Source organism: Melanostigma gelatinosum (genome assembly GCF_949748355.1).
Source record: "Melanostigma gelatinosum genome assembly, chromosome: 7".
Taxonomy (NCBI): domain Eukaryota; kingdom Metazoa; phylum Chordata; class Actinopteri; order Perciformes; family Zoarcidae; genus Melanostigma; species Melanostigma gelatinosum.
Window position 1 is genome coordinate 13999055 of NC_136640.1, and position 18191 is coordinate 14017245.

The window sequence follows — 18191 nt, forward strand, 5'->3', positions numbered from 1 at the left end:
AATTAGCCTGGTGACACCATTTACCGGATTTAGCCCCCAAAGACCTCACTCATAAATACCCACGCCACGATATGCATGTGTAAACTCGTCACATGCATACACGCACACACACACACACACTGCATGCAGTGTTGTTTGTTTCTTCACTTGGGCGATGATGCAATAACCACAACCCTGGATAAATGGACGGCTAGTAGCAAGAAGAGGGTGGGACAAAAGGGCCGGAGAGAGAGGCACTGGTTTTAAGAGCTTTTCCCCCGACCCCTCCCCCCTCTACTTCTGGTAAGAGTTTGGTGGCAGCACGGCTTTTCCCAGAATTACAGTCATTGTCAGTAAGCCTTGACCAAATAGGAGTTGACACATGAAATAGTTTAGGGCCATACACAGAAAGAGGCATACAGTAGGTTGCATTAATAATCTTATAAACTATGATACAGGCAACACCAAAGGAAGATTTGGGATATGTCATCAACTTTTGATATCACGCTTCTGACATCAGGCTGACAGTGTTATTTGTTGCTTCCAGGAATGGTTTCCGATAATAGCTGCTTGTCTTAGTGATGGACACTGATTAAAGGGGCGATTACACAGTGGTGATTCCAGTGAGAAGTTTGCTCAACTGTTGGCCAATTGGTGGTTAGGGCTTCATTTTAATGAATGCAGCTGCATGGAATAAAGCGGTGACACATTTCTTTACGCTTATTGATGTTGTGCACAGCAAACGTCTCTGTTTATGTTTGTTTTTGTGTGTGTGTCACGCATGTTTTTGTAATGACTTGGAGCCTGACTACAATGAGGCCTGGCAGGATATGAGCAGGATGTAATGGGGTCTATAAAGACACCATCACACCCCGGAATCTGCCATCCTCATTAAGCTTTGTTATATTCTTAATCACTGCTAGCTGCAAATGACTTTGCTTTTTGAATAACACCTTTTGCACAAGGTTGGATACAAATAACATATATTCAGATAATTAGGGTCCTCCATAACAATGTCACTCACCTGTGTTTTTACACTGTGTCTACACAGGAGCTACAGAGCAACAAGATAGGTGAGCAGCAGCAGCAGCTTCAGTTCTCTGTCTGTGTCTACACAGGATGCATTCAGGCACAGCACTGAGTATAGGCCACCTGTGTACTTGCTAGAAAAATGCGAGTGATTCAAATAGAAGCGTATGTGTTCTGTCAGATTCGCGTGAGACTGATCTGAAACAATTTCTGTGTTGAGACGACCATTAAATATTACAACAAGCAAGATATTACAACAGGCACGAGTACAATAAGGCACGAAGTCAAACAATAGTGTCCATATGTAGATACATTACTATAGTAAAATGGTAAATGTGAAAACACATCTCCAGGTTATTGTGTCAGATGGTGAGATGTTGTCTTCTAAAAAATACCTCTGCTCCGCACATCTGTAGGACCAATCTTTGTGGGCGTGTCTTGCTGGTATGGCGATGGCAAACAGGGAGTTGACCACAGCGGAGATGGCCTATGCTGCCATTGGAGAGGTAAGGGCTTTAGTGAATGGCCAATTCAATTGATCACACTTTTTTTGTTTAGCCAGGTCTTCCAACACAAGTACACACACACACACACACACACACACACACACACACACACACACACACAATTGCTTTAACTGAAACAAGCAAGTTTAAAAGATACCAATTAGCAGGTGTCCCATTCACAATCCTCTCCCTCTCCTCTTTCAGTTATCTCGGGTGCAGTACATCAACTTTATAAAGGAGCAGCCATCTAAGGAGTCGTCTTTGGCCCACATGCTGATGTTCAGCGGTCAGGTCCAGGAGGCTGAGGCCACGCTGTTACAAGCTGGTCTCATCTACCAAGCCATACGAGTCAGCATTGACCTTTTCAACTGGGAGAGGTAGAGCTCAGTGTTCGTGTGAATGTGTGTACAGGGGTTACAGCTGGAAGGAGAGGAGGATGCTTTTACTCAGCCTCGTTTTAGAATCGGGTTTGAGTGAGAGTTCTGGTGAAGCATGTTTGTCCAATACGCGATGGATGTGTATCTGCATCTTGTCATCGTGTGTCCAGGGCATTGGAGCTGGCAGTTAAACACAAGACCCATGTGGACACCGTGCTGGCCTATAGAGGGAAGTTCCTGCAGAAATTTGGCAGGAAGGAGACAAATAAGAGTTTCCTGCAGTACGCTCAAGGGGTAAGTTAGGACAGCGCCGCACAGTCATTGATTTAGATGGCAATTACACTGGGATTATCAACATCTTACGCTCTGCTTGTACACTTGAAAATGGTTAACTCTTAAGGGGATGAACGCTCGTCACTTTTTTCTCTGCTGTCCAATCGGAAGAGGCTGCAGAACGAAACCTAAAATGGAGGAAAGTCTAGAAGTTGTTGTTGCTGTGTCCACTGCCAGAATTGTTTAATCTTAGAGGAGCATCAGTGAGGTGCCTCTTGCTGCAAATAATGCCTCGTCATATCAGGAGGGGGAAAGCATGAGAGCATGCCACACTTTTCAAGCGTCCAATGCGATACCCACCTTAAGTAATGTGACTTATTCAGATGATTTGTGTTTAATCTGATCTCGTCTTTCTGTCTCTCTGCCAGGTTGAGGTTGACTGGGAGAAAATCCAGGCGAAGATAGATATGGAGTTGGCTAAAGAAAGGGAGAAAGCTGCAAACCCCTCTGTGAGAAGCAGCTTGGCTTCCCGATGTTAATGTTCAGGGGACCTTTCTCTAAAACTTCCGCTTTGCAGAAACTGATTCCCATGTGTTTTTGACATTTGGTGAATATGAAGTGATTTGGCTCGGCCTCAAAGTGGTTAAAATGTCTGTACTGAAGGTAAAATGGCTACCATTAGTCGAAAGTACATTAACTTCAAGTAACAGCAAAAGGGAACATTTGGAGATGTAGACCATGAAGAATATGACACTTGACACATCAGTCTTGTGTATGCTGTGTAATGTAAAACATTTGCACAACATTGTACATGGCATTCTGTTACCGTAGGTGGATTATTTGACTTTGGGAAGAGTATCTATTAGTTCTACTATTTTTCAGCAACACCACCATTTATGGCCTCTCTCATATATCGGCTTCTCAGTGATTTCAGTGTGTCAAGTTCTAAGTTGATTCATACCTTTTTCTGTTTTTCTGTCTGTGATGTTTGACTTTGTGCTTTTGTATGGACAGATATTTTTACATTTTATGTGTTCAAGAATTTGCCTTCTGTAAACACTAAAATGAATGTCGGTGAATAAAAATACTGTATATATTCATCCAGAATGTTGTCTTTTACCTTACTGTTTCTATTTTTTTCTATTTATTTAATGTGGTGATGCTTCACTGGTTTTATACAAAGATCATAGAGTCATTCTGACATGTTTTTTCAGCTTTCCACTCGCACCGGAGGTATTTCTGGGTGCATGTGTGTTTTAGAGTCCAATATGTGCTTCTCTTTGAGTTATTCTTGTATTTCCTTTTCTGCTGAGGTGTGAAACCAAATGCTTGCCATGCAGCTCCACCCCCTGGCTGGCAGAGGGCCAGTACATCAGCCGCACCATTATAGCCTATCCATCTCGTCGAGTGACCCAGGTGGGACGAATGAGGGAGAAGATCTGTCTCAGGGCGCTCCAAATAAAAACAACTGCTCAACTATATCAAGATGATGTGGACAGAAACGGTACTAATTGATCGGCACAATCCCTGAAACTGAATGGCCCCAGATGAAACCTCACATAAATTGGTAGACGTTTATTCTCAGCACCACTTTTCGCTGCTTACTGCCTAAGTCTCTCTCTGACTCACTGTTTTACTCGTATTTTACTCCCTCCATACGCTTTCTTCAAAGCCGATATTCACTGTGTGAAAAAAACATGGTCGGCTGGAACAAACATTAATCTAAGAAAAGACTTATCAGCGAGGAGTCAGGTTTCACATGCATTACCACTGAGAGAGGCCACGCACTGAAAACTAGAAATGAATAATGTGTTGTGTCCATACTTGCTCATCCATTATACATTGCACACTGTACCCTATCTTAGTAATGTGTCTAGGATTTTTTTTCACATATCGGTAATGAAAAATATGTATTTACTTAACCTGCGTTGTGTACACTTTTGACTCTCAGTGGTATCTACTGAACAATAAACGGACTACAGCAATGTTCCCTCTAATTTTTCATGTGTCTGGGCATACACACAAGCTCCCTGAGCACACTGAGGACCACTGTGAGCAACATCAGATGTGCACGCTGTGGCCACACACCAGTATCACACCTGTTCAAAACCTTGGATCATAGCAAGTTACATGGCTTATTAAAATAATCAAATTACAGCAGCAATTTTCACTAGTTTACTTTTAATATAAGTGATTTGACAAACTTTAAAGGAAAAAGACAAAAATCTTGTTGTTCATGAGATGTGTAGTATGTTTTATGTGAGAGTCTTGCTTTGGGCATGGGAAGAGTCTTGCTTTGGCCTGTGTGAGGGTCCTGTTGTGGCCTGTGTGAGGGTCCTGTTCTGGAAGAAATGATACATATACACCTTTCAGACATAACATTTTGTTCACATTAAAACATTCACATTTTGCACAATGACGTGTGCTGTAGCTTGTGATACAGTGTAAATTCCTGTAACTCTGTCTGTAAAATATGTAATTACTCAGTTTTTTATTATCATTTCTACTACCCATAAATGATCTAGTAGTAACATAATTTAATGATTAATATCCATAAGTAAAAAATCTTAATAAATGTCACGAGAATATGCACAAATCTGACTTAAATTTTACCTTATTTTTCACGTCTGTCCTTCTCACTTCTCCAATGGTTGTACACTTTGTCCAGGTTGATGGCTTCGTCTGCTTCTTGCTTTGACTTTATGCGCATCAGCTGGTCCAAATGTGCCACTTCAAGACGATTTCTGGATGCTGTTTTGATTTTAGTTTTAGTTTTTTCTGCTGAATGTGACGCTTGAGGTAGTCCAACTTCCATTCAGTCCACATTTTTCCCTCGGAAAACTCATTTGCTACTTTAGCTTCGCTGCATGTTTTGCAGAGTAGACCCTTCCCCCTCGAAAAAGAAAAAATCTCACCCAGTTTCACCGCTTGTTCTTCTATTTGAACATACTCCGACAGCCATTCCATCTTAAAAGAACCACATTTCTTTTTTCCAATGGCTTGGTGAGTGGATGTGTCGCTGCCCGTTCGTTTCGCCATGATAAGGGGTTAGCATTTGCGTCTCGTAACTCCGCCGCACTGTTGTTAGCTAGCTAACCTGCACGGGGCGAATGGGCAGGGCAATAGTGTCAATGCTATGATTGGCTGCGTAGCGTAAGTGAACCGAATCGTATCATTGGCTGGACACCTGTCACTCACTGAGTTACGTTGCAAAATAGTACAGAAAACAAAATTATTATTATTATTATTATTATTATTGGTTTAATTGATTAGATAAGATTAGGACTAATATTAGATATTAATTAATACGTTTATGTTGAATTTTATTTTATGCGCTGCATAGATTTTCTTGTGCGCTGAGAATGTGCGAGCAGTGCGCGATTGCTCAAGCGCGCAGCTTAGAGGGAACATTGGACTACAGCATTTCATATTTTTGAAACTACGCTGCACAAAATACCAAATAGATACTGTACTTTTGTTGAACCACAGAGCTTAATATCCGATGACTTGCAAGTTCTCATATTAGATTGGCGACCAAACAATGCAGCTCCCCTAAAAATAAACTTCCCGGATAAAATGTAAAATTTATGAGGAGGATAATGCTCATTGATTTGACCTTTATAGCTGATCCATTCTTTGGTCCAATGAGCCATAAAACAACTGGATCATTGACGCACATTCTGATGTCTCTGTGTGTCTCTGTGGTGCGTATTAGTCCTTGTGTCTCTGTGTGTGTTTGTGCACATATAGTACATGTTTGGATTTGTAATGTGGATTTCAGAAAAAGAAAACCCAATGTATCACTGGCCTCTCCCCTGCCAGCGGATGTCGCGCTGTACTTTATCTGATTAATGCTTCATGCTAGGAACTGTTGGAGACTGATTATGCCCCCCCAAACCCACTGTTACAGCTTAGATATATGAGCTTGTTCACAAGGACTATGAAGGACGAAGAGGAGGACAACATTCACACCTCTTATGGTTTGACGAGCACTATATATATATGGCTTCATGCATCTTGGGGTCACATACTCAACCTCATCTACCCATCAGTGGGTTTTGAGCATGCATTTACCGTAATGCTTTTTAGAGCAAACTCGAGCCACCCACAAATATCCCTCTGGAAAGGAAAGCCATCAGTGTTCACTGTTGGCTCTGCCATCATGGTCTGGCAGTATTGGATTACACAAGCCACCACAATCACACTCAGACTTTTAGCGTTGGGAGCATTAGAGAAGCTCAAGGTCTCTAATTGTAAAGTCTAAGTTTGCACATTCAGATGCTTTAGCAACAACATCTTCCATACCTTACAGCTAAACCTGACGGAAATTGAAGTTTTACTTATTGTGGTGAATAACAGCCCTTTGATCCAATGCCTGCACTCACAGTATTTATTGGTCTTTCTGAGAGGCACAAGTAGATAACTGTTAAAGACAGGATAGATAAACAAAGCTCCACAGTTTATATACTAACACTTTCTCATTCAGGACAGGTAAATAATTGCAAATGCCAATTATTTTGTTAATTGATTAAGATTGAGAATTGATTGATTCTTGTCATTCACACTGGTCATCCTTTTTTAAGCCACATTTTAAAAAGAAATTCACTTCTTCCAGCCCCTAAAATGTGTATTTTTGCAAGTTTTGCGAGCCTCCTATATGATGGTAAACTAAATCTCATTAAGAGCATTTGAAAATGTCATCTTGGGCTCTGGGAACCAATGGAGAACATTTCTGACTGTGATAATGATTGGCATGTTATTTGTTCTTGTAATTGACCTTTCTTCTCTTTTCGCCTGTTACTAATGATGTGCCAACATTGCTTCAAGTCTGTGCTGGAGAGAGGTATGGCAAGCGTGACTGTTTACCACACACCCAGCTGATGTCGAAGTAAAGTGACAATGACAAATGTGCTTTTTTTCAACATTGTAACATAATTGAGGCATTTTAATTTACAGTTTATAGCAAATACACCTTTAGCGTTAATCCAGGTAAACAGGCCATGAAGCCTGCGAGGTGTGTGTGGTGTCGGTTTTCAATTTCTAACAGCAAATAGACAATTCTTGTGTCATTAATCAGAAATGCAAATGATCAGGGGGCAGTTACAAGGTAAACACTACAAGTAGATTTCTAGGTATTCTCAGACCACTCCCAGAACAAAGAAATATTCATAATAAATAATGTTTTTGTCCCACCCTCGTTTCCTGTTATGTCCCTTTGTCTTTTCCTTTGCTTGGTCTGAGCTTTACAGTGTTAGTTCTGCTTGCTGCAGCAGTTGTGACGTTGTCTGACATGCTGTCATCAAAACACAACTTTAAGCCATATCAGTATGCCAGCTGTATTATCTGCCATTGCTTTTATTGAATTCAGAACGTGGGAGTCACTGATAGCCTCGGGCAGCAGGATCCCAGCATTTTTTTAAATAGCATTTCTCTTCTGGCTACAGCTTTTGCAGTAGGCATATCAGACATGGCTCAGGTCACTGATGAAATGCTCATCTGTCAGCCCCCACCGATATGTGCATGTGTGAGTCAGTTTGGAAAAATCCTGCTTTGATACTGATAAAATATAGAATGAACTGGCTCTAAAGATGGCTGATAAAAACAAATGTGTGCTGCAGAAACTATTCCAATTGACACTCATCCCTTCCCTCCCTCTTTCAGCCCACAATTCAGGTTACTGAGAAACAATGTCTTCCTTTTGGATGCAAATGCAATGAGGAATAAATAAAAGAAAAGCAGGTCTTTCAGGTCCAGCAGAATACTTAGCATTAAGACTAAGAAAGGACGAGGATTTGACAGAAGAAAAACTGTCTCACGGTGCCACTTTAAATTGAGGCGCTTAAGTAAAACCTAATGCGATCGTACCGGAGCCAAATTAGCTGTCCAGACCACAAAGAGCGTCAATTTCAGCCGCCTTCGCTTTCTTCATAATCTCATTTACTTAACCCAAGCGGACATTTGCATACAAAAAGCGAGTAATCCCCTATAATCTTACAAAACACGTGCATTTTCTCAGCCTCCTCCTTTATTCGTAACATTCAGGATTATAATTGCACTTCAGTTTATACCTCTGCAAGATAATTACCCTGATTCTATTAAAATAAGAATGCCATATTGTCTCTGCAGTTGTTCCCAATCTCAGACAGAGTTCCGACATGTCCTCGGGCTGTGTTGCGGTCCTGATACCTCCAGGACATCCCGTCTCTGGTCTCCGGCTCTCGGTCCGGCCGCTCTCACCCTGCCCTGACCACCCCTCTCGTTTTCCGACAGCAAGTTATCATCGGAGCGGTCTCTGTGCATCTCCTGCATGCTTTCCTCATATGTGGGCAAATTTTTGACCTCATCGTATGCGGGCAGGATCGGAGAGGCGAAGTCCCCGAGGCTGTATTCGGGGTACCGGTCCAGCAGGGAGTCCTGGGACGCCGACGCGTGCCCGTGAAAGAGGGAGGGCTCCTCGCTGCGGTCATTGTGCGGGAGACGGCGGGGCCGCGGGCAGATGATCCGCTGAATAAAGTAGCCCATGGCGAAAAGCAGTAACAGGATCAGGATGCCCGACAGCTTCCGCGTAAACCAGCCAACATTGTCGAAGAATATGTGGATGGGGAGCTTGCAGCAGCGCACCGCGGAGCTGGCACTGCCGTTCCCGGTGACGATGGGCGGACAGCACTGGTGGTCGTCGCCGCACTGGACCTCCCCGCAATTCCGAAGGGCTTGACAAGCGGAGACCAGACAAGCCGACAAAAAGGTGCCAGTGGTCCCGCACGTTGTCCTGCTGCTGCCCGGCAGACGGGACATCATTTCTGGCTCTCCCAGGGGGGGGGGGGGAGGGGGGGGGGGGGGGGGCGTGTTGCGATGCTCGTGCTCGAGATGCTGTGATATTAAGAGTCCGTTCAGGTGTTACAGGTCTGCCTTCATTTCCAGCTGTGCACTAATCATCGATAGGCCACTGCAGCGCGGAGCGGGACAGCAGGTGCCCCTTCGCCGAGGATGACCTGTCTGCTGTATGGGCGATAGGAGTGGAGCCACATCAGTGATGAGAAGGGAGTAGTTATAAGAATCATGAATAATCTTACATCATTATTACGTGAAGTCCTCATATGAGTGCATCCCACAGATATGGTCCCCATCATTTGACATGGTCACATTACCTGAACTGTCCTGCTCTATAGGGACTTGCGACCCCAGCTATTTATTATTAACAACCGTCTCACATGAAATGCAATGTTTGCTGCAGAGCCCCATGATTTATATTCTCCAGGGAATCCTGTACATGTAGGAGGAATGACAGCCAGATGGAAATGATTATGTCTAATCACCATTCTGCAGTGCAGTATATAGAGATCCTTTACACAAGTAAAAGCCACAATACTGCAATATAAAAATGACTTTATTACAAGCAAACGCCTGCACATCCTAAAAATGTAATCTAAGTAAGTATAAGCAAAATTCACTTGATGTTTCAGAAGTGAAAGTACTCGTATAGTGCAGGAAAACAGTCTTCAGAGAGTTACTTTTTATTATGTTATACCCTAATTAGTACTATAGTAAGCATTTTGCTGTTGTTGGTTGAGGTGGAGCTATAAACTTAACTATATGTACTGTTTAGTAATCTGCAACAGTATAACTCATGATTTAAGTATTTTCCCTCTCATTCTTAGTACAAATAAGTCAAATTTGTACACAGCAGCCTACTCAAGGATCCCTGCAAGTCCCTAGACCGCACTTCATGATCCATCGACCCCCCCAAAAAAAGACTGAACCATGCTTTTAACCTGCACCTTCTCTGGATCCTGCTTGGACACAGAGATGTAACCAGTAAGGGTGACTGCCCCCGATATGGCGCCAACAGATCTACCCCTCTCATAAAAAATGGATACTTCTTGAAGTGGTTGTAAGCTTTTGTCAAGTCCTCATGGTGTAAATCATGTGGGGGATCCTTTTAAATCACAGGAACATTTCACCGACCCTTTGCCGTCTGTGTTCCTTTCTTTCCTTAACAAGGCCTAATGCACAATACGCCAAATCTAGTTACTGGAACATTATGACGTGAAATTCAGTAGAAGGGTAACATCATGCAACCTCATTTATGCAGCATCGTATTCCTGTCTGTAATCTGCCTCGATGAGGGAAACATGATCTGAGGGCACTTTTCTAACCAAATCAACAAATACACAATCAATAGCCTGTGGACAGTGGCGCCGAGAGAAAAGCCTTTCAGTTCCTTTATTTCGAGGGCTTTCCCAGCACTTCTGCTGTTCTGCTGAGCAATAGCGAGATCTTATTGACATGTTTAGGGAACTGCTATTTTTGATCCCAGCTTTGACTCTCTACAGTTCCTGGAAAGTGGAAAAATGCTCCACAGAAGAAAACTTAAGAGCATTTGGCTTTTTAATCACATCCAAATCTAACCATGTAAGCAATTAAGATAACATAATAGCATTACAAAGTATTTTTATATTTTTTTCACTAATCACAAGGACTTGATGACAATATATATATATATATATATATATATATATATATATATATATATATATATATATATTGCACTCTTATTTGTCTTCTCGCCCGTTCTGACTATTTCTCGTTCAACTCTATTTCTAACGCACCACATCCGGCTTCTTTTCCCCTCTTTTACTGAAACACACCACAAAGTGCTGTTCTTGTGTGAGATTGATTGAATAAATTCCCATTTTATCCCCCCCCCCCGCCCTTTTTTGTTTTCCATCCATCTAGGAGCAGCTTTCAGCAAACACATAACATTAATTGGAGACCAACTATATCCATGTTTAACTGTTTGTTCTCTCGATGTGCATACTGTATTTTCAGAAAGTGGAATTTCTGTGCTAGATGTCTTGAGACTTGTGAATGCTTGATGCAGACAGAGGCAGAAACAAACAAAGATGCTGGTAGACCCACGTATACGATGATAAAGAGGATTGAGATGGAACGCATCGCAACGCACAACATATCTGTTAACACCAGCAACACAAAAAGGCAACTTTGATTCTGTTGCATTGACTGACAAAATCATTTGAAGTAGCAACCTCTCGTATGGCGAACAATTAACGCAATGATAAATGTGCTCTGCTCTATGCTTCCATTAATCTGGAACAAAGGTCTCTTGTGTTGTGCTTAATAATTCAGTTGTATGGAGTCCATTAGCCATGTGCATTGATGAATGGCAGCGTTCATTTTCATGTGTCAGAGACGTTGATGTATGAACCGCCCAACTGTCAATGTCACGGTTATCGCGTACTTGCATTAATTATGAAACAAAGGGAGCCTTGTCAAGCCCCGGGCTTTGTTAATGGACCCACCGATGGTTCCGGGTTTGTTTGTACCAGAGCAGAAGTCACAACCTCAGGGTTACTGCCCTCAGACCAACTTCAGCCTCTGTAGCTTCTTTACTTACTGTATTTAAGGAAACAATCTGCTCTTTACATGATGTGATACAGTGTATCAGAGCAGTGTCACACATCTGCTCTGATGTGAAAGTATAGGTGTCAGCATATATGTCTGAATTTGCAGACTATGGGGGATTAATGCATTCAATGTATCTGTAAAGTTCCAACCCCAGCATCACAGGATCCTTGTGTGGGTGTCATCAGTGCCTGTGTCTTCCTATCAGCTTGAACACTCAAAGCAGGGCCTGCAGTCAGTGTAGATTGTGTGAATTCAGAAAGTCCCACACCACAGCTATTTCACACCCACGTACTTCCTCTAATCTTATCGCTCTGCTGGCTCAGAGGTCTTTAAGTGCACAAGATTGTGTGTGTGTGTTGAGAGTATGGGGAAACTTTATTTATGTTTTAGTTTGTTTGTGTCTATGTCTTTGCAACGTTTTTCCCCCTTTTTTCGCGTCACAGGACGATATGCATTTGGGAGGGATGTTGCAAATGGAAGCGAGAAGGGTTGACATGTGATGTCACGGGACAAACTTCATTTAAAACACTGAGCGGCGTAAACTTTGTGCTTTGCCTCAGAACTCAACGAAGCAAGCGGGGATGTGGTCACATCTAGCAAATATGTTTGAAAGAAAGTGTTCGCCTCTTACCTTTATGTGGCTTGTTCTCCCAGCGTGTAGTTTTTGGCTTGGAGAGGAATCAGAATCCTGACTTCCTTTGAGGAGAAAACCTGCTCTAAGAGGCCAAAAATCCTGAACAGATGAGAGAGAGAGAGAGAGAGAGAGGGAGAGAGAGAGAGGGAGAGAGAGAGAGGGAGAGAGAGAGAGAGAGAGTAAAATCCCCTTTCTGTCTCAGGGGAATCGCTCTCACTGCTCTTAATAAATCTGATGAGTTGGGAGATTTGTGCTGAGCTGGTCTTTTTGACTTTATAGTGAATAACTAGATGTAGCTCCTTTATAGGCCATAATACGCTGCTATCGTTTAGACAGGTTTGACGATAGCACTAAGTGATTTGACTCAGCATTGCCGCTTTCTGTTCAAATGGGAACTTCATGTTGCCAGGAAAGATGTATATACCGGTAGATATACTGTATCTCAACCACTGTCTCGTTACCATTTGGGAATGCTGCCATTTCACACTGCCACAGACATAACCAACCCAAGATCTTAACCTTACATTTGATTCAGTTAACTATTGATTAAGGGAGGAGGCTTTACTCTTCATAATGAGGGGAGCTGTTTTTATGTTCTGTTAAACTTTGTGATATTATGTAGCTGACCGAGCAGGATGGAGATTCACAATGTGCGTACACAATTTACAGTGACCGTTTTTTTATTCTCTTGCCTCTTTGTATTTCAGACAAATCTAATGTACATACACTCTAAAAAAAACGGACATGTTTAATGGGGAACATTCTCATCAGAGAGAGGTGAGTGTGAAGCATTAGGGGGAACACACAGCTTTTCCTAGACTGCTAAAATGCCCCAGCTAACCCCCAAGACAGATGTTCCCCTATAAGACAACCCGTCTACCGACACCCAGCTGCTGATGACTCAGTTACTGAGACCAACACTCATACACACACAAACCAGACAGACACCTGGAGGTTAAATATAGGAGAAAGTTTTTCCATTCCCACATGTTTTGAGTGTAGGCGGAGGGCAGGGGGTTTTTGAACCTCTGCCTCCGCACTACTGTGCTGAGTCACTCTGAAAGGAGGAGGGGGATCTGCGTCTCAGAGGGAAACTAGACTATGGCCTTCAGTCGTGTCCCATATCAAACTCCCACATTACATCCCAGGACTCGTCCTTCTGTGGCCACCGGATGCAAAAGAGTTCCCTTCGGGCTCTGAAATATGGAATCAACAAAGCGGGGGAAATACAAAGAGAAGGAGGCCGTGACACAACACAAAATGGCCAGAAACGCTGCGTGTAATCATGTAGAGCAGTAAGTGGAGGGTCTGTGTAAGAGAGGGTGCACTAATGTGAGGGTGGAAAGAGAGAGGGGGAGTCAAGTCAGAAACTCACATCCAAGTTCCTCAGAGACCATGCAGACACTCCATTCATTTTGTATTCCTCTTATTGCCTAAATCATGGTCTCCATTCCTCTGTTTCTTCCCTCCTCCCAGTTATATTCATGTCCAGAGAAAGGAAATCTGTTAATATGTGAAAATGCACAACAATTAAAGCCAATCCCCTCTGGTGAAAGGGGGAACAATGAAAGAGTCCCCGGACCTTAAGACTGTGTAGGCGTTAAACACATACAGCATCAAGGACAGATGTTCCTAACATCTAAGAAAATACACAATTCACACATGATACAGATGTTTTTGGGACTAACTCCCACAAAGAACACATACCACAATCTTTGCACATAAGAGATCTAACCACTATATGTTAAGGTGTGCAAAGAGAGATTGATAAAAACCCACAAACCTTTACTTTAAAAAGATGCCAGAGATCAAGTCAAGATCAAATGTTGCATGCTGGAGACTGGGAAATGATGTGCAGTTGTCCACTCAATATAACAATACAGCTAGAAAATAAATGACCAACTCGGATTTGAATATTTAACTTAAAAAGTGTGGTGATTCAAAAAAAAAAAGAGGTGGGACAAGTAGAGAATAAAGACAGAACGTGACACTTTCAAACAATGTTGAAAAAATAGTTTAATTGTCTTGGAAGCTACTTTTTAAGGTGAATATTGAGCAGTCACACTTATGTCATCATGCTTACACACAAAGCTAAGATAATGCTAAACATAAGCATGTTAGAATTGTAATGAATTGTCATTGTCAGTATGTTAGCATGCTCAAGTCAGCATTTACAGCCTCACAGAGTTGCTGGCATGGCTGGAGTTTCTTGTTCTTTGCACGTGATCTTCTTCATCACACTGCCTATAACACTGTACCTCAAAGACTTTGACTGTATATTTAAATAAAAATGTCATCCACATCAACAGTATAATGTCAAACAGCTGAGAGGGTGGCTTCGGTTTATTTTCTCATCTAAATCACAGCACACTGAAAATAGAGAACAAAAGAAATGCAAACTATGTGGGTGAGGTGAAAAAGAATACCCAAGGGACTCATAAAACATCTCAACACAAGTGGGGGAAAAACGCAAACCGAGGAGACTGCTGAAAAACAATAAAAAGTAAAAAGAAAAAAGAAATACAGAGCAAACAAATATAGGCCTTGGTCAATGAAAATGACATCAAAGGGAAAGGGAGTTAGGGGAAAGTTCAGTCCCAAGTCATTAGCGTTTGAATCCAAGTCCAAGTGTTGTCTGCCATGAAATCAACTTACACTTTACGAAACATTCTTCCGTTGTTGATTCAATACCATGTTTCCGAGTACAACAACAATGCTCTGCTTTTGTGCTTCCATATGGAGAGTTTATCCATATTGATTGCACAGGAAAGAAATTTAGCGAACTGCCAACTCGTAGGCCCATGCATTATACATTATGCTGTTTACGGGATTGAATGAGGTTGCCTCTGAAATCTCTCATGGCTGGACACTCTCCAGAGCCTCTCTTCCATTTTCTCTATGCAAAGGTGTTGCTCTTTGTCCCTGTTCACCTCTCTACAGATTCTTTATGCAGGGCTGCAGCAGCCTCAGCTCTTTTGTTACTCTCAATCTTTCCAGTGATAACTCAGCCCCGATGGCAAAATGGCCCATTGAAATTGAGAGGACATGGAGTTCCTCATCTCCAGAGTAAGAGGACACCTTTTGTACGTATGCGTGTGTGAATACATGTATGTTATAAAGGGAATGTTTGAGCACAGAGGTTATGGGTTTTCTTCCTGCCTGACTGAGCGTCCTTATATGTGTGTGACTGTGTGTTAAATTCGAGTGTGTGTCTATGTGATGAATAATGAGTCTGCACAATGAAGGCTCATATTAAGCCTCCAGGGTGTGTGACATCATCGTTTCCAAACAGGTTGGTCGATCAAAAAAAAATAAAAAAAAGCCCTGTCATAACGCGCGCGCGCGCGCACACACACACACACACACACACACACACACACACACACACACACACACACACACACACACACACACACACACACACACACACACACACACACAATGATTGACTGTTTTAACTGCGCCACACTTGAGGGAAAGATTATGTCAGTTGTTTCTTTTGATAAAGACCTTTCCTTATACCTATTTTTAAATGTTTTTAAAATATACCTCAGCATGGCCTTTTATGGTTACAATAAGATAAGATAAGATAGACTTTATTGTCCCGAAGGAAATTTGTCTTGGAAACATACAGTGTCTGCTGTTGGAGATATACTGTACAGTACATATCATTTCAAGGATGGTCGTTAAATCTTATGGATCAAGTCTCAGCCAAGTCTCAAGTCTTTGAAACCTGTTATTGCAAGTCAAAACGTTTTTACAGTCTATCAATGTGTAGCATGCTAATTAAAATAGCACAATAGCCAAAACCCCAACAAACACTTTAAAAAAAACAACAGTTTAATAAACGTCAAGTTGCAAGAAGTGAACCACAGCATCTCTGTGTGAGTGCTACAACAAAGATGTAGCAGCTGGCTAGATGACAATATTGATTGTCGATTTTATCGATTGTCGATGTTGACTGAAAAGTCTGAACCACAATTAGATTTTTGCAAGCATGATCCCCAGAGGATGCACCCTGACTTTGGTTATCCTCTGACTTTTCCTCTTGCACCACCAGAAGGGCATAGTTGTCACTGATCTGATGAAATATCTCAACATCTGCTGATGGATTGGCATACAAATTCTTCGTACATTCATGGTTCCCAGGGAATGAATCCAAATGCCTAACCACATGAAGATCACAGTTGTGGTTTTAAATTAAATGGCCCCTCAGTTACTTGATGGTTTGTCATGAAATTTATTCCAGACATCCAAGTTCTCCCCAATATGTTGTAACTTTGGTGATTCCTTAACTTTTTCTGTATCACTCACAGATCGGCTAGTGTGGCGTTAGTCGTAGTCCTGTTAAACAAGTCCAAATCAAGTCCTCGTCTCAAGCCTCTATCAGCTCTGAAAATCTTACTTTAAGTTATTTGAATGACTCCTTCCCATCTTTTCTGAGCTAATCTTGTCACTTGCTCTCCTCTCATCCCACCATCTCCTCTCCTCCTGACCTTCCCCATCCATTTCTCTTTTCCCCCTCTGCTCTCCTTCTCTCGCTTATCTCCTCTAAGTTCCTGAGGTATCGTCTGCTCTCTGAGTCTGATGTGGTCCTGTCTCCTTTTCCACTGAGGAGCTCTCCTGATCTCTCCCTTTAGACTTTGAGGCCTGGATAATGTCCCTGTTAGTCTGCGGTGTCTCTCTCTCTCTCCCCCTCCCTGCTGAAAACATATCCATTTGTGAAAGCTGGACCGGCGAACGGAGAGAGGGGAAAAGGAAAAGATCAATGATTGGAAGATCAGATGAAAGTCCTTCACTCATTCCTCCCACTGGACATCTCAGACGCTGACAGAAAGCTCTATATACCTTTCTGTCTCTCTCTGATGGATAGTGAGCTTATGCCACAGATGGACACCTTAATTCCTTTCAATTTAACTTTATACTGTGTCGACATCCTGCTCAGTCCTCGTGTCAAATAGGCCACGTGAATCTAGTTTGGATTTGTCCTCCAGTGCAAGGATATTTTTTGGGGAGGCATGGTTTTGCTGCTGATCTGTACTTGTTTTGTTGTCTGATGTGACATCTGCTGGTGTCTTCTGTGTAATGCAGCTCTGTAACTGATGTGCATGTTTTCCCGCTCAAAGTGACCTAGTTGCACTGTGGACTGCCTGCTCTTTTTATGTGTGGGAGAAAATGTGCAACTTACAAATATGTCTGAGATGACTGTAGACAGCTTATATTTGCAATGCTGGGATGACAAAATAACTTATTTTCCAACTCTCTTCCTTTTTTCTGTTCTTTACTGGGATGTAATTGCTTTAAGGATGAACATTTGAGTGTGTGAAGTAGGTCTAATGCAAAAAAGGGATGATGTATGGGATCTAAAATATGAATTAAATATTCTGAGAAGAGTATTCTCCTTTATCATTCCACAAACAACATGGCCAGACATTCAGCTGATTTCAGTCTTGTATCATTTGTAATAGTACACATCATCTTATCTTATACACACCACCTATTTCATTCTAGCTCTGATATCTGAAAGAAGTGGTAAAAACCCGGATGTAAATCATCATCGCGACATTACAAAGCCCGTGCTGAGGGCGGGATGCTGCCACCCCGCCCACCGTTTACGTCCGTTTATGCACTGCGCTGTAACTGCGCAGTGCCGCTGATCCGAAAAGCTGCAACGCCTGTTGTGAACAGCGCAAAGTTGAACATGATGTGAAGATCTGTTTTTTTTTTAGCCAATTGTTTGCACACATGCGCAGTGTTTGCGAGAGGAAACAACACATCCACATCTGCTCTGCAAAACAGCTGTTTTATTTTTTTTTTAGATTTTAGGAAACTTTGAGCGCCTTTTCCGGTTAAACGTACAGCATATGTTTTGTTTTGCTGCACCCAAAGTGACAAGTAATGTGAATACTTTAGCCACAAGGGTTCCGATGATCATTATTGCGCCAATTACCGCATATCGGCTTTACC

General features: G+C 42.2%; 2 protein-coding genes across 2 annotated transcripts in view; one reads left to right on the forward strand and one right to left on the reverse strand.

The window, feature by feature from the left end:
• ift80 (intraflagellar transport 80 homolog (Chlamydomonas)) overlaps positions 1 to 3271 on the forward strand; it is a 34314-nt gene extending 31043 nt beyond the window's left edge. The window contains exons 17-20 of the mRNA XM_079271207.1: positions 1425 to 1514; positions 1719 to 1891; positions 2062 to 2185; positions 2593 to 3271. Coding sequence (XP_079127333.1) covers positions 1425 to 1514; positions 1719 to 1891; positions 2062 to 2185; positions 2593 to 2703 — 498 coding nt within the window. The 3' untranslated portion in view covers positions 2704 to 3271. The remainder of the gene's footprint in view (positions 1 to 1424; positions 1515 to 1718; positions 1892 to 2061; positions 2186 to 2592) is intronic.
• Positions 3272 to 7109: 3838 nt separating this feature from the next.
• Positions 7110 to 9100, reverse strand: c15h3orf80 (chromosome 15 C3orf80 homolog; the record flags this gene model as incomplete). Its single annotated transcript, XM_079271698.1, is given in 3 exon segments — positions 7110 to 9040; positions 9042 to 9064; positions 9067 to 9100. Coding segments are annotated over 3 exon segments (795 nt in total). The 3' UTR covers positions 7110 to 8302.
• Between the last annotated feature and the right edge of the window lie 9091 nt (positions 9101 to 18191).